Source organism: Sturnira hondurensis, unplaced genomic scaffold (genome assembly GCF_014824575.4).
Source record: "Sturnira hondurensis isolate 20B ecotype Veracruz unplaced genomic scaffold, ASM1482457v3 Scaffold0007077, whole genome shotgun sequence".
NCBI classification, from domain to species: Eukaryota; Metazoa; Chordata; class Mammalia; order Chiroptera; family Phyllostomidae; genus Sturnira; species Sturnira hondurensis.
In genome coordinates, this window is record NW_028079708.1 from 63,172 (window position 1) to 86,940 (window position 23,769).

Below are 23,769 nucleotides of genomic sequence, written 5' to 3' on the forward strand. Positions count from 1 at the left end.
AGGAACAGGAATAACCCCACACTTTTACAGTCAGTCACTATTTAACAAAGAAGGCAATAACACACTATGGGATAAAGACAGTCTCTTCAGCCCTGGCTGGCATAGCTCAGTGGATTGAGTGTGGGCCTGTGAACCACATGATCGTGGTTCAATTCCCAGTCAGGGCACATGCCTGGGTTGCAGGACAGTTCCCAGCAGGGTACTCATGACAGGCAACCATATATTGATATTTCTCTCCTTCTCTCCTTTCCTTCCCCTCTAAAGATAAATAAATAAAATATTTTTAAAAAAGAGACAGTCTCTTCAATAAATGGTGTTGAAAAAATTGGATACATGCAAAAAAAAAACTAGACCACCAACTTACACCAGGCACAAGAATAAACTCAAAATGAAATAAAAACTTATATGTAACTAATGAAACCATACAAATTCTTAAGATAACAAGGACAGAAAAATCTCAGAAATTTCTCATAATAATATTTTTGCCAATATATCTCCTAGGGCAAGGGAAACAAGGGAATATAAACAAATAGGACTACATCAAATTTAAAATCTTTTCCCCAGCTAAATAAACCATCAACAAAATGAAGAGACAGCCCACTGAATAGAACATATTTTCCAATGACATATCTGATATTGGGTTAATTTCCAAAATATATAAAGAACTTATAAAACTCAACACCAAGAAGACAAACAACTCAATTAAAAAATGGGCAAAACACCTGAATAGACATTTCTCTAAAGAGGACACAGAATTGGCCAATAGACATATGAAAAGATGCTCAATGTCACTAATTATTAGATATATACCTCTTAAAACTACAATGAGATATTGCCTTTTGCCTGTCAGACTGGTTATCATCAATAAATCAACAAACAACAAGCGCAGTCAAAGATGTAGAGAAAAGGGGACCCTAGAGCATTTCATTGTTGGTGAGAATGCAGGTTGGTACTGCCACTGTACAAAATAGTATGAAGTTTTCTCAAAAAAAATAAAAATGAATTGCTTTTTGACACAACATTCCCACTTCTAGAAATAAATCTTAGGAAATCTAATTTAAAAGAATATATGTACCTCTTTGTTCATTGCAGCAATATTTCCAATAGCCAAGACCAGGAAACAACCCAACTGCTGATCACTAGATTAGTGGATAAAACCACCGTGATACATTTATAAAACTGGATAATATGCAACAGTTAAAAAGAAGGAAATCTTAAAATTGTGACAGTGTGGGTGGACCTAGGGATTATTAAGTAAATGAAATAAACCAGCCAGAGAAAGACAAATACCATACTTTCTCATTTATATGCAGAATCTAATGCACAAAATAATTTAACAAACAAAATATAAATAGAAGCATAGATATATAGAGCAGACTGACAGCTGTCAGAGGGGAGAGGGCTTGAGACTGGATGAAAAAAGGTGAAGGCACTAAGCAAATAAAGTATGTATGTGTGTGTGTTATATGTTATTTTATATATATATATATATATATATATATATATAAAACACAGACACAGACAACAGCATAGTGATAGCCAGAGGAGAAGGGGGAAGAGATAGGTAAATATGGGCAAAATGGGGATAAAAGGTAACTGAAAGAGAATTTACTTTGGACAATGAGAACATGATGCAATGATCTTTTGATGTGATGATGTGATGATCTTTTATGAGATGTATACTTGAAACCTCTCTGGTTTTATGAACCAAAACCATCACAATAAATTCAATGATAAATAAATAAACTTTTGCACATTTGAAAACAAAGAAAAAAGAATAGAGTAGCGTTCATATTAGTATTCAATTTGCAATGATTTATATTCACTGTCTTATCGCCAGATACAGGGAATTTAGAGTTGAGAAAGATGTATAAACAAAACTTGTACTTTTTCACTATCCCAACCCCAAATTCCTTTGTCTTGCCAATTCCTTACACATTTATTGTTTCCTTGCTTAAATTGTGTATAAACTGACTCCTTTGGTCATTTCTTTGAGTCTTGTATTTGGTATAGGGCTCCTGTACACACAAATTTAAATTTGTTTTTCTCCTTTATCAGTTTAATTATTGGGCCAGAGAAAACAGAAGAGGAAAGGGAGAAAGTTTCCCACCCCTACCCAGTCAAAAAATCATTGCAAGGAGGGTGGATGACACATATTTGCAAGAAAGGAATACAGACAATGACCAATAAAAAAGCAATATGTGAGATTACCATATTTCTAAATGAGAAGTGGAAGAGATGTTACAAAATTGGAAGAAACAAGGTAAAATGAGGGAAAAGGGATAAAAATTGTTAAGTAGAGGGTCCATTTGGATTTCATCACACATCTGGTTTTACTGGAGGACAGTGTAGATTCATGGTAGCCATGAAACATAGCATTAAAATAAATTCTGGTAAGTTTCTGACACTGATCAATTTTATAAAAACAGTGAAGAATCAAAGTTCAGCCTTTGCTAAAGTTGTTGAAGCATTCACCGAGGAAACACAGAACCAGAATCTAACTAATCATTTTATCATAATGCAGAAAAGTGGAGGCAAAGTCTTTAGACATTTAAGTCCCAACAGTCAGTAGGTAGAAATAAAATGCAGTCTGCCTACTGTTGATGTAGCAGAGATAAGGACAGAAAGACTTGCACATTTCAGGTAGGTTTCTAAATGGCTTAATTGAAAGAATGTAGAAGGAAAAAAAACTTACTTTTGGAAAAATGAACAATCGAGAATTGAGAATGTTATTAATAAAGCATTGTACAGCTGCTTTCTCAGTTAAACGAACTTTTCAATCCAATGGTAAAACAATGCTATTTCTTTTTAGACCTGTGTGAATTTGTCTTACCTCATTTGTTATAAGAATGAGGAAATTAAACATTTCTTTATATTTTGATCAAAGTTGATAATTATTATTTTATAACTGTACAAGAAATATTATTATACATGTAAATTTAAGGTTTGCTCTTGTCCTTTTCAAATAAGAATAGAGATAGCACATTAAATAATATCAATAAATGTTAATCCATACCATAGCTTTTGACTCCAGAAAAATTAAAAATTAGACCACTGTCTGCATTCAAATTTTCATGTATGAGCAAACGAATATGAAAACAATTCACAGACCTAGAAACAATACAGAACCCTATGTATCCCAGGAACATTTATTTCTTCTGTCTGTATTCATTTAAATGGAAAGACAGCTTAAAATAAAGGTAAATTTACACCTAATATTTTGCTTTCACTTCTTTTTATCGCATCTCTTTGACCTGAAAAGGGATTTGTCCTTTGGCAAAGGTTAATCCTACAAATGGGTTGCAAACGCTGCCACTAACCAGTGAAATGAGTGATATGATCATTTTGTAAAGTGTGTTTCAGGTTTCAGTAAACACTAAAAGAGCACCATAACATTTTTCACTAACTGCCCTGGCTGGTGTAGCTCAGTGGATTGAGTACAGGCCTGCAAACCAGAGGATTTCGGTTTGATTCCCAGTCAGGACACCTGCCTGGATTGCAGGCCAGTTCCCAGCAGGGGATGCACGAGAAGCAACCATACATTGATATTTCTCTCCCTCTCTCCTTCCCTTCCCTTCTAAAGATAAATAAATAAATAATTTAAATTTTTTTTCACTAACGGACTTACATGCAGTAGTATTGTCAGTGATAAAATCAAATTATGTTTTTAAGTGAAAACATATAAAACTATCATAATGGACATATACTAGTATTGAAGTTCAAAGATAGCCTCTGAAATGATTCTGTTCTTTTTGCTGTTGCTGTTCAGGCAGGGTTTAGGGCAAAGATGCTTACATACTGAAAATTCACTTGTTGTTTTTTAAAAATGTTAAAAAAGAAGTGCATGGCTTCAAAAGATATATATAACTTCAAAATATCTTATGGAAAAGAGAGTTATTTACTCTCGGATTGTAGGCAACTGCATGACTTTATTATTAATTGTTAAATCTTTAGAAGTTTATTTTATATAATATATATTCAAGATGTGGTTGTGAAACTAGTGGAGCATACAGCATCCATAGAATATTTAGTTAAATGGCAATCCTTTATTCTGTCAAAATACTGCCTTGCTTGCAGAACAGGTACCTTTAGCAATCCCAGTCTTTTCATTTCACGTTACATGAAACAGGGAGCCTTAACTAAACCTGGTTTCCCTTGATAGCATTGTCATGTCCTTACATGACCATGGCCCATGTCTCCAAATCAGACAACCGTTTTCTGGAAGAAAAAGTTTATAAGAAAACAATTGTTCATCAGTATTATAATTAGGGGCACCAGTGATATCAGGAAGTCATGTAGATACAGATATTTTGTGTTTATTTAATTAAAATAAATATACATAAATAGGAAGAAATATAATAAAGTGGAATAATAGATTGGGGAGGTAGTAGAAACTGTTTTAAAATTATTGAAAATAATTTAAATAATTTAATTTTAAAATATTTTAAAATTATATCCTGCACTTTTGTGTATTTTATAAAATATATTCATTTTTACATGGAAAACATTTTTGATGGTGCATGTAGAAGAGTTTAAGTCAAGGGTTTGGGATCCTGCACATCAATCAATAGATCATTATTTATATATTGTCTTCTTGTCTTTCATGTGCCCTCAACTCCACTTTCTTTATATTCCTACAGAACCAAGGTGGTCACACATGATATCATATACAACACAATTGATTTGGTACAATATAGCAGTGGGACATAGAGTTTCATTTGCCTTCCAAAGACCACCATCATTTCATCAATTTATACTAAGTTGGATATATTTCAAGGAGAGTCTTTTTACCTAAAGCAGATTTAGATACACTTATCTCTTTTTCTAGTTACTGAAAAATTGAGAGAATCCGCTGTTAATGTTAAAATACTATCATGATGTCAAGCCCATACCCATTTTCTTCCTCCACAATCAGAAATCTCCAGACATGATTCATGGCCATTGAGAACTGCATCGTGTTTACAGACTTCATACTTTTAGGATTCTCTGAAAGGTGGGATGTGCATTCAGTTGTTGAAGCATTGTGCTCTTCCTGCTGGTTTATGGCATCACTGTGATGGTGAACCTAGGGATATCCTGCTGATCAAAATGGACCCCCGGCTCCAAACACCCATGTATTATTTCCTGAGCAATCAGTCTTTCTGTGAGATCTGTTACTCCTCTACTATCTTTCCAAAGATGCTGGCTGATTTCTTATCTGAGCTAAAAAGGATTCCATATAGTTTATGTGCCATCCAGTTGTATTATTTTGGTGCCTTTGCTGATTTTGAATGTCTCATGCTGTCTGTAATGGCATATGACCATTACATAGCTATTTGTAATCTATTTCTCTATACAACAGCCATGTCCAAGAGAATCTGTACCCAGTTCATGGCTATTGCCTACATCGCAGGCTTGGTGGAGTCAGCAATCCATACCTGCTGTACACTTCAATTGTCATTCTGCACTTCCAATATTATTAATCACTTTTTCTGTGACACCCCACCCTTTCTTGCCCTCTCCACCTCAGACATAACCATCAATGAGATAGCGATGTTCACTTTCATCGGCTGTGTTGTGGAGTCGAACATCATCACTGTCCTTCTCTCCTACAGCTAATTCATGACTACCATTCTTCGAATGAAGTCAGCCAAGGGCAGATGCAAAGCCTTCCCTACCTGTGCCTCTCATTTAGCCACTGTGGCTATATTTTATGGGGCACTCCTGTTCATGTATTTCTGACCCAACTCAAGTTACTCCATGGACATAGACAAAACAGCCTCTGTTTTCTACACAGTTGTCATCCCCATGTTTAACCCACTGATCTCCAGCTTAAGGAATAAGAATGTGAAAGGTGCCCTGAAAAAGGCAACTGGCACTAAATTATGTTCTGGGTGAAAGCATGCCCAACCAAAAATGTTTATTGAAAGATTTCTGAGCGCTAAAGTTCAAGCTCTGTGATATAAATTCTTATAGTCTCACCAGTAGAAATTTATGGACATTTCCCCTTTCCTACCTTTGGGCTTAAATTGAGTGTAAGGAGCACTATTGATCTTAGGGGTTTTTTTTCCTGACTAAGATAAAGTAATAATAGGCCCATTTTGCTATTTTTCAAAGACGAACCTTTCATACCTTCTTTCTCTGTTCATGAGGGTGTCCCACTGAGATATCATGCAAATAGCAACCACACCCCTCATGTGAATTTAACAGACCCTCCTTAAGATTTCTTTTAAATATGGAGTAAACAAACTTGCTCAGTAAGAAGGGAGGTTAGTGGATTGAATTAGGTTTGTTTTTCTCTTTCTTATATAGTAGCATCACCCTATAAATATTCTTGACTAACACATAAAAGGATATAAGTAGTAAATACATAAATAAAAATAAATAGGAATATCCTGCCCCATACTGAGAATTTCATGAAGCCACAACCCTTGCTTACCTTATTTCCCATTGTTTCTCCTTTGCTATTAACAATATTCAGCTCTAGGACAGCATTCAAAATATTTGTTGAATACATTAATGAATGTGGGCTGAAATAAGATGCAAAGGGGAATTCTTTTGTTTAATTCTACTCTGGTATCTTTAACTTGAGTGAAACCTATCTGCGCTGCTTGTCTTTTGGTGTTGGCTCTGGTAAGAATAAGGGGAAAGAATTATGTGTTGTAAAAATCTTCTTGGATTCTCTATATCTCTAGACTTATTTTACACCTTACAATCTTCCCATCAGCCTGCGGATTTTCCCTCTCACCCTCACTCTGGATAACAGACCTCACACTATTGACAGCTGTAAAGCAGCCACATAAATGGGAGTTGGGGGATGAAGGACCTGGGCCTCTTCCAAAAGCCACTGGAAAAGAAGACTTCATTTTCCTTTCTGTGTTCATAACAGCATACTAGTTAAAATAAACTTAAAAAGCTAAAATGTCCAGTTCAGACACTTTAAATTAAACATTTATTAACTTAGAGTTTTAATAGAGTAAAAATAAATAACAAGATAATATTTCTATTAGTATTCCATTTGTAATTATTTATATTTACTCACTGTGTATCTGTGAAATAAACTGGAACTGTATTTTTTATTGTTGTTCAAAAACAGTTGTCTCCACTTCCCCCCACCACCTTCCCCTGTCCCACCCACCCCCACCTCCCAACCTCAATCCTACATAACTTCGGCTTTGTCCATGGGTCCTTTATACATGTTCCTTGATAAACCTTCCCCTTCTTTCCTCATTTATCCCCAGCTCCTTTCTAGTTACCATCAGCGTGGTCTTTATTTCAATGTCTCTGGTATTGTTTTGCTTGCTTATTTGTTTTGTTGATTAGGTACCACCTATAGATGAGATCATATGGTATCTGTCCTTCACCACCTGGCTTATTTTACTTCACATAATACCACAGATACATGAAAGAAAGCCCCTTAGACATAATAACAATATAAAGCAGTGGGCTACAGATTGCTTTGTGTATCAATCACAAGTTGTGGCAGTAAACAGGAAAGATTCTGTTTCAACCAGAGAGCAAGGAAAAATATAACTGTGCAGCACAGTCATTGTAAAAAAAATGGTCTTCTTATTGGACACCAAGTCCACAAGTAATTTGGAGGCAATGAAAGACAGTAGCACACATTTATGAAGTAAAACATGCAGAGGAGAAAGTACATAGGGGTGTACAAGTGGGAACTTGTCTCAATAAACAAAATCATCCTAAAGTTTCCCATCAGAATAACAGAGTAGATGGATAAAGCACCAAAAAGAACATTCTGGCATTTGGAATAGTCACTAAATCCCTAGAGAAAAAAAACTCAGTCATCACCATACCATTCTCTAACTCCATTCTCTGCAGAGCTTTGGACTTCAGAGGCTGTGACAGAATAATGATAGTGATATTAATAATAACCTCAACATTATTAAAAAATAAATAAGAAAATGGTCAAAATCAATAGATGGGTCATTCTAAATCTACTTGGGCATGCCGATTAATTCTAGGCATATCTACAGTTAGTATAGTATGACGCACAGACTTTTAATGTTTTAAAGTGATAGAGTATTACTTCTATTCTTTTCATTACATTTATTGGTGTGCCATTGGTTAATAAAATTAAAGCTACTATTTTCCACATTAAATGGCACCACCATCAAACCAGTTGTTGAACTCTAAACCCAAGCTTCACTCTTTACTTTTTTGACTCTTTCATCTTTCACCAATAATAGTAACTAACCATTACTACTTAGCAAATTCTGAATAGATAGCTTATACTCCTATTTGTATTCTCTTATTTCCACAGCAGGTAAAGCATTGTTGTTCAAGGAGAAACTTTGTGTAGGTAGAGGAAAAGTAGTTCTGTATTTCTCACCTTGAGATCTGGCTTCACCTCTGAGGAACAAAGGAACTCCTTAGAGTTGTTGGAAACCCACTGGTAAATTAGAAGATTCTGAGTTAGTTATAGAACTTCTGCCAAGATGGAGGCATAGGTGGAAATACTGTGCCTCCTCTCACAACCAAGTTTAAAGTCAACAAAGTTTCAGTAACAAAAATGCAGCCAAAACACAGAAAATTGAACTATACGGAAGTCTGACAACAAGGAACCATTCAGCCAGACAGGTAAGAGGGGCAGAGCCAGCAGCAGATCAGGGTCAGGCGGGAAAGATCTCCCGACTCAGGTGCACAGGCAGCTGTGGGCAGATTCCTGGTGTGGGGTAGCAACAGGCAGACCCAGTGAGGGTGCAAGATGGCAGGCTGAGCGTGGTCACACATTCGGGCATACAGATAAACCAGCAAAGGAGCTAGCAGTGAGACAGACCTTGCAGGCCCCAGCATCGAGAAGCAGCAGAGGGGACCACCATTACCCCTCATGGACCCCACCCCCACATACAGCGTCACAACACAGCGACTGAGTTGCTCTGCCCTGGTGAACACCTAGGGCTCCACTCCTCACATGTAACAGGTACAAACAGACCAAAACATGGTTCAACTCAAAGCCCCAGAGCTGATAATTCTAAGCAACCAAGAAATAGCCAACTTATAAGATGCACAGTTCAAAATACTGGTGATCAGGATGCTCACAGAACTGGTTGATTTTAGTCACAAATTAGAGGAACAAATGAAGGCTAACCTAATTGACATGAAGGGAAATGCACAGGAAACCAATAGTGATGAAATGGAAACTGGGACTCAGATCAAGGGAGTGGACCAGAAGGAAGAAAAAAATAACCAAACAGAAAAATATGAAGAAACAAGAATTCAAAAAAGTGAGGAGAGGCTTAGGAACCTCCAGGACACCTTTAAACATTCCAACATCCGAATTATAGGGGTACCAGAAGGGGAAGAGGAACAGCCACGAGTGGAAAACTTATTTGAACAAATAATAAAGGATAACTTCCCCAGTCTGGCAAAGGAAATAGACCTCCAGGAAATCCAGGAAGCTCAGAGAGTCCCAAAGAAATTGGACCCAAGAAGGAACACACCAAGGCACATCATAATTACATTAGCCAAGATTAAAATGAAAGATAGAATCCTAGAAGCAGCAAGAGATAAGGGGACAGTCACCTACAAAGGAGTTCCCATCAGACTGTCAGCTTATTTCTCAAAAGAGACCTCACAGGCAAGAAGGGGCTGGAAAGAAGTATTCCAAGTCATGAAACCCAAAGACTTATATCCAAGATTTCTCTATCCAGCAAAGCTTTCATTTAAAATGGAAGGACAGATAAAGTGCTTCTCAGATAAGGTCAGATTCAAGGAGTTCATCATCACCAAGCCCATTATATGATGTTAAAGGAACTTTGTTAAAGGGACTTATCTAAGAAAAAGAAAATAAAAAACATGTATAGTAAAATGACAGAAAACTCACAATTATTAACAACCACACCTAAAAAAAAGAAAAACAAACTAAGGAAACAACTAGAACAGGAACATAACCACAGAAATGGAGATCACATGGAGGGTTAGCAACAGGGGAGTGGGAGGAGGAGAAGGTACAGAAAATAAATAGCATAGACAGTAGGTAGAAAATAGACAGGGGGGAGGGCAAGAATAGTAGGGGAAGTATAGAATCTAAAGAACTTGAGACGAGTGGACATAAACTAAAGAAAGAGGTGGGGAATGGTGAGGGAGGGGTGTGCAGGCTGAAGGGGAATGAAAGGTGGGAATTAGAACAACTGTAATGGCATAATCAATAAAAAATATTTTTTAAAAAAGAAGATTCTAAGTTAGTTATAAAAGTGACTGATTCCTAACTCAGTCACTTAGTGGTTGTGAGACCTTGGGCAGGTCAATTAACCACTAATGAGTTTTAGTTTCATCAACTACATTAAAAGAACAGTTGTACCTTTCTCAAAAAATTATGTTAATTTTTTCCAGCCTCCATAACCTCAGCATATTGTGACTTCTCTGCTCTAAAGACATCACCTCACACCTGTCAGAATGAACATCATTAATAAATGAACAAACAGGCTCAGGAGAGGTTGTGGAGAAAAGGGAACCCTAGTGCACTGTTGGCGGGAATGCAGACTGGTGCAGTCACTGTGGAAAACACTATGGAATTTCCTCAAAAACTTGTAAATTGAACATCCTTTTGATCCAGTAATTCTACTTCTGTGAAAGTATCCTAAGAATACTGAAAAACCAATTCAAAAGGATGTATGTCCCCCTATATTCATAGCAGCATTATCTACAATAGCCAGGTACTGGAAACAACCTAAGTGTCCATCAGTTAATGAGTGGATTAAAAAGTTGTGGCATATTTACAAAATGGAATTACTACAGGGGAGTTAAAAAAGTAGGGATTCTTACCTTTTACAACAGCATAGATGGAACTGGAGACTTTCAACACTAAGTAAATCAGCCACTCAGAGAAAGACAAATACTATGACTTCCCTTATATGTGGAGTCTAATGAACAAAATAAACTAATGAGCAAAGTAAAATCAGAGGCATAGAAACATGGAAAGACAGACAGCTGTAAGAGGGGAGGAGGAAGGTGGGTACTAGATCAAAGAAGATGAAGGGATTAACCGAAGAACATATATACATGACCTGTGGACATGGATGATGGTGTGGGTATTGCCTGAAGGAGTGGGGCGGGTGTGTGTGGAAGGAGACAAAGGAGGAAAAATTCAGACAAGTGTAATAGATTAAACAGTAAAACTAAGTAGCAAAAATAATAATGAAAAATAAACTTGGCAGCATAGCAATTCTGAGTCAATCCAGATACTTATTTTATCTGGAATCCAAGCTATGGGATACAGCTAGAGAAATCCCATGCTTACCAATCTATAAGATTCAATCCAGACAATATGATAATGATATCCAGAAATGTGTCCGTGCCCCCTGAAGTGAAAAATTGAAAAAGGTGTTGAAAAATCTCTCCTATCTACCTCTCAGAGTCATCTCTGCCTTTCCTGTTTTTGCTCTAATTTACAGATCTATAAACTGTAGATAACTGATAACAATTCAGGTGATACTTGACTATAAACACATACATTTTGTCCAGTGTAGACAACTGATTTCCCTCTCCCCCTGTGGAAAAAAAGACAATTTGTATCTATTTGTATATTGATATATGAATTCCTGACCTACAATTCTTTGAATTACCTTTTATACCAATAACAGCTTAATTAATGAATCAATTAAGTATAAAATCTGTGATACATGTTTATTTTCCACTTGCATAAAATTCACAATATTAAGATACATATATGTCTATATTATTTATGTTATATATTTTTATATATTGTTCTTTAACATTTCATATTATATACAGCTATTTCCCTCATTTAATAGCTATTGCAAACCCTAACATTTATTTTTAGGTCTCATTTTACTACTTTCTGCTCATTGCCAGAAAATAATTTCTAATCTGTGCAGAAAAATATAGAACAGCAGATACAAACACCCTCTACTTTCTCATCTTGTCATTGTGTAAGCATTTGAATTCATCAGTGATTCCCTCTCTCCCTCCTTTCCTTTCTGAAGAAAATGTGCCCCTCCTCTCTGAAGTTAATATCTTCAACTGTGCACCAGTGAATTCTATTTGCATCAATTAAGATGTTATTATTGCTATCCATCTTTGCTCTTACTATTGTTAATCATCTTTCTTTCATAAACTGTCAGTACATATCAACATTCAAGTGAATTTCATCCTCAAAAACGTCCCCCTGTGCCTACTTTCATTTATTTTCCTTCATTTTATTGGAAGTTTCCTTATAGGCACCAGTACTGTTTTCCAGCTTCTCGCTTCAGTTTACTGAGAGAAATAGGATTTTTGTCCTGACAGTGTCAAATTCTTTTTTTCTCCACATCCCAAACTACATCCTAGATGTTCAATCTATGATTTTTTCTATGTGTAATGAACTTTATTTCTCCATTTCATTTGATAGTTTGATGTAGATTTCTCCATTTCTCTTAAGATCTCCTTCAATAATGCTGAGGATTGTTTTAAGATTATCACATGCTAAACATATAATTTTTTTTGTTCTTCTGGGTTTTTTATTGTTGTTGTTGTTGTAAATACCTTAAGCATTTAAAACTTGTGTTATTCTAAGCATTTTTCCTCAAAACATCTGTTTCTTATGCATGAAATAAGTGACTATAAGAAGATAAGCACTTAAAATCCTATCAAACTCTAATGAACTGGGATTAAGGTAAGGGCCTTTACCAGATCATTATCTTTTTCACTCACCTTACTACACTGTTGTATCAGTTCACTTTTTACTGAAAAAAAAATGATTTTGAGACTTAAAGATTAAAACATTGACCATTGCCAAATGTTTATAATCTACTTGGGTAGGCCTATGGCTGTAGAAGAAAGCTGTACCTTCCTTAGGAAGTCTGTGGTTCACTAGCACATTGCAAGTCCTCTTATATTTTGTTGTGGGGCCTTGAGATTAGTTTGCGGATCTTACATCATATCTCAGGAACACAGACTCTGATATCCAAAACCCATGGGAAAATGTATGTGAGCAAATGGGTTTGACCTGTGCCCCACATGCTACATGCAGCCCAGAATGGCTGTGAATGTGGCCCAACACAAAAATATAAATCTACTTAAAGCCTTTTCTATGTTCATCAGTTTTCATTAGTGTTTGTGTATTTATTGTGTGGTCCAAGACAAGTCTTCTTCTTCCTGTGAGGCCTAGAGACAACAAAAAGTTGGATACCCTTATCTACTGAGTTGATTAAACAAAAATGAAATGATCCAATGTGTTTTTATACATCTTAAGAATGTCTCTCGCTCTCTCTTGTGCTCTCTCTCTATATATATATACACACACACACACACACACATATATAGGCTCTCAAATAGTAAATTATTATATCAAAATTTGGATTGCAATAATCACCATCTAATTTCATTTAGCAAGTATAAAGCAATTTATGAAACAACAGACTATATGATAGGTTGGTAAAATAAATGGGAAAGAAGCAAAAATATATCTATCAGGTTGTTGAGATTTATAGATCTTGGAAGTCAACCTATAGATTGAAAACCAATTATAAACAAAGTCAATGACTCTGATATGTGTTATATGTGCTGAAATGGAATTCTGGCCATCCAAGGGCCATATCCGAGATTGTACTTAAACAACAATAACAAAAGATAAATAAATACATATATACATATGCACATTTACTCTGTGAATATGTTGTGCCAACGTATTCTACAGAGAAAAGGAGGATAATTTCAACCAAACATTAGAATTTTGACAAGTACCCAATAGTGAGAAAAAGGCATTAGAAGCAACATAAGCAATTACATGGAGATTGAAAAATTCATTTTAGACTGGAGAGTTGAAAATGAAATTTAGAGAGAATGTGTTGCCTAATGAAGGGAGACAAAAGAAAACTAGGGAGAAAATAGAAAAATATATACATATTATATATGGAAAGGGATATGAGCAGTTTTGAGCTTCTATCTATCCAGAAGATTAATCTCAGCAGAAACAAACTCTTTTTCCTCCAATAATTCCACCAAAATCCCTAGTTCACTAGTCACCACTAGCTCACTAGTCACCACTCAGACACCCATCACTGGATCTTTGGTGACTGGGCATGAACATTTCATTAAATCCCACTGGTGCAAAAACAAAAACTCACCAAGGACAGGAGAGGCTGAGTGCCTACCAAGAATTTTTTTAATATAATTTTTTAATTTAATTGTTGTTCAAGTACAGTTTTCTGTTTTTTCCTCCCACCCCAGCCCACCCCTGAGTGCTCCCCACCTCCCTCCCATTTCCACCCCCCTTAGTTGTTGTTCATGTATCCTTTATACTAGTTCCAGTAAATCCTCCCTTTTTTATCCCTAAAATTTTCTTCCTTCTTCCCTCTGGTCACTGTCCCCTTTTTCTGCATTTCAGTGTCTTTGGTCATATTTTACTCACTTGTTTGTTCTGTTTTTTAGCTTCCTGTTAAAGGTGAGATCATATGGTATTTGTCTTTCAACGCCTGGCTTATTTTACCCAGCATAATGTTTTCCATTTCCATCCATGCTGTTGCAAAGGGTAGGAGCTCCTTCTTTCTTTTGCATAGAATTCTGTTGCATAGAATTCCACTGTGTATATGTACCATAATTTTTTGACAGAGTAAATAAAAAATTAACAAGGAAATCAAAACTTAGAAAAAGGGTATGGTATCAGATGCATAACCTACTTGTTTAATCCAGAATCAAAGTAAAATAGAGAACACAAAGTAAAGTAAACCTAACCACAGTAGATGATTTATTAATTACTTATACAATATATCATGCTAAGAACTTAAGATACAGATTTAATTTTTATGATATTTTTATTATAAAATTAGAGTATTATTATATATTTTACAGAAGAGGTATTTTTAACTTCATTTTCATTGTTGACACTATTACAGATGTACCCATTTCCCCCAGACCCCTTTGCCCACTCTCACTCAACCCCTCCCTCTGGTCATCAGCACACTGTCCTCTGTGTCTCTGTGTCAGGTGTGCATGTTCTTTGACTAACCCCTTCACCTTCTTTAATTCAGTCAACCCTTTCCCCACTCCCTCTCCCCTCTGACAGCTGTCAGTCTGGGAAGTTATAAAATTACAACCTTGCAATAGAAAGGGTAGTAAAAAGGAGAACAACTACTAATGACTAAAAAGTATTTTCCCCAATACACAGAAACATGTAGGAAATTCACTCCAAATTTTGTGAAAAAAAAACACACCAAAGAATATGAGACAAATGTACACTCAGGCCATGTGAAAACATGAAGTCAGTTTCATAGAAATAGTTGCATTCATTAAAAATAATGAAGGCTTCTGTCTATGTGCATGCTTTGTTACAAATATATTGGTAATATCTCAGAACAAAAATTGAGTCTAAAAATAACACTCCAAAAACCCAGTCACAGCAGTTAGGTGTTGGAGAACAACAGCAAAGGTAGCAGATGCCTCTGAACAAGTCAATAAAAAGGATAAGATATGGCTTTACACTAAAAGCAACAAATGAACAAACAAGAAAAACAAATGAAAATTCATCAACACAGACCACAGTATGGCAGTAACCAAAGGAGATGGGGATAAGAGTGGTAGTAAAGGGAGGAGGGGGTCAAATATATGGTGACAGGAGAAGGTAGTTTTGGGGTGACTTGCACAAACGCATATGATGTATCATAGAATTGTACATTAAAACATATAATCCTGTTAACTAATGTCACTCCAAAATATATAAGTAAACAGATATAGATAAATAAATAAATAAAGGCACAATTTTTTTTAAATGATGTGGCTTAAATAAAGACAGAAACATGAAGGGGGGAAGCATGCGTAGACTTCCAGCATGTAAATCCTTCCTTATTTTACTTTTTTTAACATTACCTCCAACAAGCCTCTTTCCAGATTTCCCATAAAACCCTAAATCTGGTTAACAAAATAGCTTCTCAAAAAGTAATTTGGATCCCAACAGTTTCTTGAGAGCTTCCTTCACATCCTTGTTCCTCAAGCTGTAGATCAGGGGGTTCAGCATGGGAATCACTACAGTGTAAAACACCGAGGCCACCTTGTCGGCATCCACACTGTTGCCAGAACTGGGCCGGCAATAAGTGAAAAGGATTGTTCCCTGTAAGATGGCAATGGCTGTGAGGTGGGAGGCACAGGTGGAAAAGGCTTTGCGCCTTCCCTCTGCAGAGCGCATCCTCAGGATGGTGATGAGAATGAACAAGTAGGAGGTGAGGATGATCACAGTGGTAATAATCTCATTGAAAGTGGGTACAATATATGCCAACAGTTCATTGACACTGACATCAGAGCAAGCAAGAGATAAGAGAGGGGGCAGATCACAAAAGAAGTGGTTAATCACATTTGATCTATAGGATGGGATCTCAAGAGCAAAACACAAGTGGATCAGAGAACACACAGTCCCACAGAGGTAGCAGCTAGAAACCAGCACCATTTGGATTTTCTTGGACATGGTGACCATGTACAGCAGTGGGCTACAGATGGCCACAAAGCGGTCATAGGCCATCACAGCCAGCAGGAAGACATCAGTAATAACAAATGTGCAAAATAAGTAGAATTGAATCATGCATCTCAAAAAGGAGATGGTTTTATCTTTGTTTAAGATATTCGCAAGCATTTTTGGCACAATGGTTGTGGAGTAGCAAAAATCCACAAAGGACAGGTGACTGAGGAAAAAGTACATGGGAGTGTGAAGTTGAGAGCTGACCTGAATCAGTGCAATCATACCCAGGTTGGCCAAAAATGTGACTCCATAGATCAGGAGGAACACCAAGAAAAGAAAGACCCTCAGCTCAGGGGCATCTGATAATCCAAGGAGAATGAACTCCATTACAGTGGTGCAGTTCCCCTCCCCAGTTTCCACCATATCTGTGGTTTAGAAAGCCAAAGGATAAGTTTTGTGTGTCTTCTGAAATGGGAATAAGAGAAAACACATCTGTATTAACAAAAAATATTACACTGATTATCAAACACAATGTTTTTGAAATACAATTGTCAAATAATTCTAAATTTTCAGTGTGGCAGCAGACCCCACTGAACGAATTTAAAGTATCATCAGAAATGTGTATAATTCTCAACTGTTACCTACCACAATACATTGAGTTGATGAATTAAATGAGATGTTTTGATGAAATTTCAAAGAGATCCAATGATAGTGTTTAAAGCCACAAGAGATCAACTCTTGCTTCCTGAAAAAATGTAACAAATTTTGTTCAAGTCACACAACAACTGTGATACTATATTCATTAATTTTTTAGGTCTGTCTATCATTAACATAAACTTTCAGCAGGTGAGGTCCTCTTCAGTTCTCTTGTTGGGGAGTGTGACAAATCTCTGAGAATGGTGGCTCTGAGTTCTCTACAAATTTAGAATTATTTAGAATAAAAAATAAAAAGATTTAAAATATATACTGAAATCTATCATCATTTTTACTTGTCAAGTTAACAAAGTGACTTAGTTATAGTAATAGTGATCAACATCAATAGTGATTCAGAAAGGCATAACTCTGGTATAAATTTTTCTGCAAAGCTATTAGAAAAAATACATTCAAAGTCTTAACCCTGACAACAATAAAAACTACCTGATATGTTTATGAGAGATTTTATATTTGTAAGTGATAATAAGATAAGAGATGCTTAATTACATTTACAAATTGTGAAAAAGTATATTCAAAGCTATATTACATTATTAGTTATAATATTCACAATGAGAAAAATTAATTGTCATAAATAGAGCAATGTTAAACTATGGTATATCTTATCTAAAACAGAAAGTTCTCATGTTATTTCAATAACTTTGAAGTTATCATTGAAATATGATAACTTCATATTCAATTACACAGAGATGGTTATTTTTTAAAAATACCTAGTACAGTTGCAATATACATGTAGATTTAAATAAAATGTTTATGTTGAAATATGAATATATGTGGTAAAAATATCATGTGTTGTCACTTTGATTTGGCTACCACCCTAGAAGATCAGTCCATTCCCCACACTGAGAAAGAGGTAAGTGAGAACTTTACCAAGTTCCCTCTAGTAGTGGGTTGGAGGAAGTGCTCACACTGAATATCCTATAAGTCTGATGTACAATGACACTCAGACCTGTCCTTGAACAAAAGTCATATGGAGGGTGACACAGTTTATTCTCTGCTTCCTAGAGGGATGATCCCCTGGTGCTATTCACATATTATATAATGAAAAATGAGTAAAGAGATACTGGACTGAAAACAGAACTTGGTATTTTCTCTATAACATGAACTAATTTTAAAGTGAAAACAAATCTCCATGCTAACATCCTGGTTTTCTCATTACTTTACCACCAAAAAGTACAAATGTTTTACCCACCTCAAAGTTAAATAGAAAAATCAAGTTGGACACACTCCTTCCTAATGTTCTAGGCTGATAATAAGAAACTAGTTTATGGTAAACCCAAAACAAATCTAAAAGGACTCACCTCTTCCACAGAGCAGAGATAGTCTATACATGCTAACTCCCCATGACCAACTCAGGGACCTAGGAATTCAACCCTCAGAATTAGGGTGACAATTAGGGTGCTCCTTAATGGGCACAAAATCCAGGTTGCATGACAGAAGTTGATGTGGAGAACACATCAACGTTTGGTGTTCAAGAGGAAACTGTTCTAATTTCACCATTAACCGTCTCTCAGTAGAAAAAGACAAAAACATTTAAAACAGTAAGTGCACAGGGATATGGTCTGTTAAATCATTCTCTAATTAGAATCCAGATGAGTTAGCTATATCTCTAAAATAATTGTTTTTCTGAGAAATATACCCACTTTATTTTTCAAGTAACCAGAGTCTACCGTTTGCTAACTAACCTGAGTGACAGGCATTGCCTCCTGGGTGCTGAAGACACTAGGCTGCAGTTAGACTTATACTGTAATCTTAACCCCCTGGGGAAAAGGGTCCCTTAAGTTCCTAATCAATTGTTAATCTTTAATGCTGTAGCAACAACTTAAATTTCAACTAACACTACATGAGGCATAGGGCACATAATTAATCTCTATGGAATAGCATCAAGAATTGTTTAAATGCCCTAATGTTTGAAACGATTGTCTAAAATCAACATGTCTTCATCCAGATTTCATGATGCTAAATGAAATTCCACCCTAGTGTCATACACGTGGGCCACAGATCACATTGTCATGATAAAACAACATGAATGTTTCTTATTATTTTCCCCTTTCTTATACATTACAGAATCCCCTAAATCCTAGCAAGAACAGTGAAGAAGCCTCACCAGAATCCCGTCAAATACTAGGAAGGAGAAAAACTACTGGTCAGGAAACTATAATTAGCTCACACTTCTTGGGCCTTTGTTATGTATTAGAACCTATTTTAAATACAACACTGACTCCTATTTCAAGGTCTGTATTACAAGGGAGATGATGGTGTCACAAACACTGAGTTGTAACTTGTACAAAGCCAAAATCAATAGCAGGAAAAGGCCACCTGATGCTCTGTGGTTTTTCTCACCCTTGTGACTGCATGGGGCAGAGAACAGACAGGCCCAGTACTGAGGCCGAATTTTCCTTAAACATGCCCAGTGACAGAAGGCATTGAGTGGGGCCCCTTCAGTGATCTGTTCCGCATGTGCTCTTCTTCTGGCTAATGTCAGTGTAGGCCACAGTGTTCAATTAACCTATGTGTATCACTGAGTATACACATAAACTTCACAAGGTATATATGATCATTAATAAATAATTTCAAGTAAATCAATTTTTATACTCTAAAATACCACATAGTGTATGGTCATACCACCCTGAACATGCCCAATCTTGTCTGATAAAATATCATATAATATATTCTTAAACTAGATGTGTCAGAGACAGCACCCAAGACTGAGGAAACGTTCTCCACTCCCACATCATCTTTCACAACTAAAAAAAAGAAAACAAATTTCACCAGCCCATATTTTATGTGTTACCTCCATGAGTAGAAACCTGTGGGCCAACATAGGAATATCTTGAAATATTGGTGTTTTGAAGGTTGTCTTTAATTTTTATGTTTGTTCACAATTGAAGCATGTTAAAATCATTCTTCACTGGTAAAATGTTTATGCAAAGATTTTGCCTGCTTGACTTCCTATGCTCTAATTTAACTTTTTTAATACTAAGGGTATCAACCTTTCATCAGATATACAACTTGTGCCTGTGGCTCTTAAATTTTTGTCTATGATTCACCTTGAGTCAATGTTCATATATGGTGTGAGGTGTAGATTTCAGTTCGTGTTTTTGCATGTGAACAATCAATTATTCTTCACCATTTATTGAAAAGATTGTCCTTTCTGAATGAGTAGTCTTGGTAGCTTTGTCAAAAATCAATCTGTTAATTTTTTTAATTATCAGTGTTATTACATTGATATAAAGTGTCTGCCTTACACCAGAACAAACATCATGTTTTATAATTTTGGTATCAACTACTGTTCTACTGCTGTTAAATTTATCTCTAAGTGTTTTTAGCTTTATTATAAATCATATTGTTTTCTTAATTTCACATTCAGGTATTATTTTGCTACTATATAATAATAAAATTGTTTTTCTGTTTTGATTTTGTATCTTGTGACTGTGATGAACTCAACTATTACTTCCAGTGGTTTATGTGAGTGTGGAGTGATTAGGATTTTCTACTTAAAAGATTATGTAGTTGGTGAATAAAATTAATTTTATTAGGAATCCAGATGACAAACTCACTTATTAATCTATCATCTATCTACCTATCTATTTATTTATCTATCATTTATAATCAGTACTGAGAATAGACATCCTGCATTGTTCTGTGATTTGGGAGAAAGCCCCTCATTCTGTAATCATTGTGTGTGATGCCAGGATCAGGTTTGGTAGGTTGAAGTCATTTTCTCTCTTTCCCTTTGTTGCAAATTTTTATCTTGAATGGGATTTGGATTGAGTCAGATATATTTTTTGTATCTATTGAGGTAGCCATTTGCTTTTTGTTTTCTATTCTATATGTGATGTGTTACATTAACTGCTTTTTATCTGTTAAAACATCCTTATTTTCCTGGGATACCTCTTATTGATTTATTATTGTTTTATATGTATCATTGAATTTATTTTGCTAATATTTTGGTGATAGTTTTTTTTATCTACAATCTGCCCCCTGTGAGGGATTTTATGTTGTATTGTCTTTCCTTCTAGTACTGAAAGATAGTAGTAGGTATTGTCTTCCTTCTAGCACTTTCCTAGTACTGAAAGACAGTACTAGGTATTGTCTTTCCTTCTTTTTCTTATTGACTTTTCCTATTGACTTTGGTATCAGGGTTAGTACTTGCTAAATAAAATGAGTGGAAAGTGGTCCCCTCCTCTATTTTTGACATGAGTTAATCAATAATTTATACTATTTCTTATATTAGATGTAGTGAAAATAACCAGTGAAGCTATCTGCATCTGGATGTTGATAGAAGAGGGAAATACTTTAGTTACAAACCAAATTTATTTCCTTTTTATATGTCTATTACGATTTTGTATTTCTTTGTCAGTGGTATGTGATTTTCTCTTTTTAAGAATTTGTTCTTATCATCTAAGTTGACTAATTTCTTGACACAAGTTTTCATAATATTTAGTATAGTCATTTGAACTCTTGCAAGGTCATTTTTCCTCCTGATGATATTAATTTATATCTTGTCTTATTTTCTCTTTCTAATTCTAGATAATTTTTGTCAACTTTATTAATCGTTTCCAAATTAAATTCTTTGATTTTCTTCTTTTTATTGTTGTTCATTTAAGTCATCCCATCTTCTTGCCAATTGCTCTCTCCTGCTGCAATCCCCCCAACACTTCCACAGTAAATACCTCCACATTGTCCACGCCCATGAGTCCTCCATATGTGTCTGTTGGCTTGCCACTTCCCCTTCTTTCCCCTTTTATTTCTCTCCACCTGCCCCTCTGGTCACTAGCAGTTTGTACTTTATTTCCAAGTCTCTGGTTTTATTTTGTTCATTTGTTTGCTTTGACGATTAAGTTCCACTTATAAGTTTTCTATATTGTTTTTCACCTTTGTAGTTTGGAGTTATACTCTAGTTTTTATTATGTGTTTCCATTTACTTGGGGTTTTGTTTGTTTGCTTGTTTTAGTTCATCTTTTTTTCCTAGTCTTTAAATATGAAATCTAAGGTACTAGTGTTTTGTTGGTTTCTTTTTTTTTTAATTTTTACATTTTTATTGATCGAAAGTTACTTTAATTTTCAGAGCAAAACATAAATGAGTATGATTTTCTTATTTTGTTCTTTAGTTCCTCTTATAGGTGAGATCATTGGTATTTGTCTTTCACTGCCTGGCTTATTTCACTTAGCATAGAAGTCTCCAGTTCCATCCATGCTGTCTCAAAAGTTAAGAGTTCTTTCTTTCTTTTTTTCAATATTCCATTGTGGAAATGTACCACAGTTTTCTGATCCACTCATTTACTGATGGGCACTTAGGCTACTGTAAATGGCACTGCTATGAACATAGGGGTACATAAGTTGTTTTGAATTTGGGATTCAGGATTCTTAGGGTATATTACCAACAGTGGAATCACTGGAACAAAAGACAGTTCTATTTTAAATTTTTTAATTACACACTGTTTTCCACAGTGGATGCACCAATCTGCATTCCCACCAACAGTGTCCTAGGGTTCCCTTTCCCCTGCCTCCTCACAAGTGCTTATTATTTGTTGGTTTATTACAGATGGCCAATCTGACAGGTGCCAGGTGGTATCTCATTGTGGTTTTAATATACATCTCTCATATAGCTAGTGATGTTGAGTATTTTTTCATATGCCTATAGGACATCTGTATGTCTTCTTTGGAGAAGTGTCTGTTCAGATCCTTTGCCGCCTTTTTAACTGGATTGTTTGTCTTCCTGATGTTGAGATGTATTAGTGTTTATATATTTTTGAGATAGAACCCTTTTCCAATATCTCATTGGCAAATATGTTCTCCCATACAGTTGGTTCCTTTGTCATTTTATTGATGTTTTATTTAGTCATGCAGAAGCTTTTCAGTTTGATAGGATCCCATTTATTTTTTTTTTTTACTTTACTTCCCTTGCCCTGGGATATATATTGGCAAAAATACCGCTACGTGAAATATCTGAAACTTTCCTGCCTATGTTATTCCCTAGGAAATGTAGCTTTTTGGTGTCATGTCTTATATTTAAGTCCTTTATCCATTTATAGTTTATTATGGTGTGTGGTGTGTAAGTTGGTGGTCTAGTTTCATTTTTTGCATGTACCAGTCCAGATCTGCCAACACCATTTATTGAAATGGTGACAGAAATAAACAAGGTTAGGGCAGACTTAAATGACATAGAGACTGAAAGAGCTATCCAAACGATCAGCAAATCCAGGAGCTTTTCTTTGAAAAGAAAAACAAAATTGACAAACCTTTAACCAGACTCATCAAGAAAAAAAAAGAGCAAGAGCCTAAATAAGTAAAACCAGAAATGAAAGAAGAGATTACAACCATACCACAGAAATACAAAGGATTGTAAAAAATAACTATGAACATTTATATGCCAAGAAATTTGACAACCTGGGAAAAAGGTTCAAATTTCTAGAAACATATAGTCTTCTAAAACTGAATCAAGAATAAGCAGAAACAACAATAAGCAGACCAATAACAACAAGTAAGATTGAAGCAGTGATCAGAAAAACTGGCACACAAAAGCCCTGGACCTGACAGCTTCACAAGTGAATTTTACCAAACATTTCAAGAAGAAATAAATCCTATCCTTCTCAAACTATTCCAAAAAAATTCAAGAAGAGGAAAGGCTCTCAAACTTTTTTTATGAGGTTAATATCATCCTA

The 23,769-nt window shown here is 35.5% G+C and overlaps 1 protein-coding gene and 1 pseudogene across 1 annotated transcript; one reads left to right on the plus strand and one right to left on the minus strand.

Annotated features, from left to right (window-relative positions):
• Nucleotides 1–4,934: 4,934 nt before the first annotated feature.
• Nucleotides 4,935–5,877, plus strand: LOC118990482 (olfactory receptor 5AS1-like; annotated as a pseudogene).
• Nucleotides 5,878–15,853: 9,976 nt separating this feature from the next.
• Nucleotides 15,854–16,813, minus strand: LOC118990483 (olfactory receptor 5L1-like). The gene has a single exon (XM_037051091.1). The coding sequence runs from the start codon at nt 16,811–16,813 to the stop codon at nt 15,854–15,856; it is 960 nt and encodes a 319-aa protein (XP_036906986.1).
• Between the last annotated feature and the right edge of the window lie 6,956 nt (nt 16,814–23,769).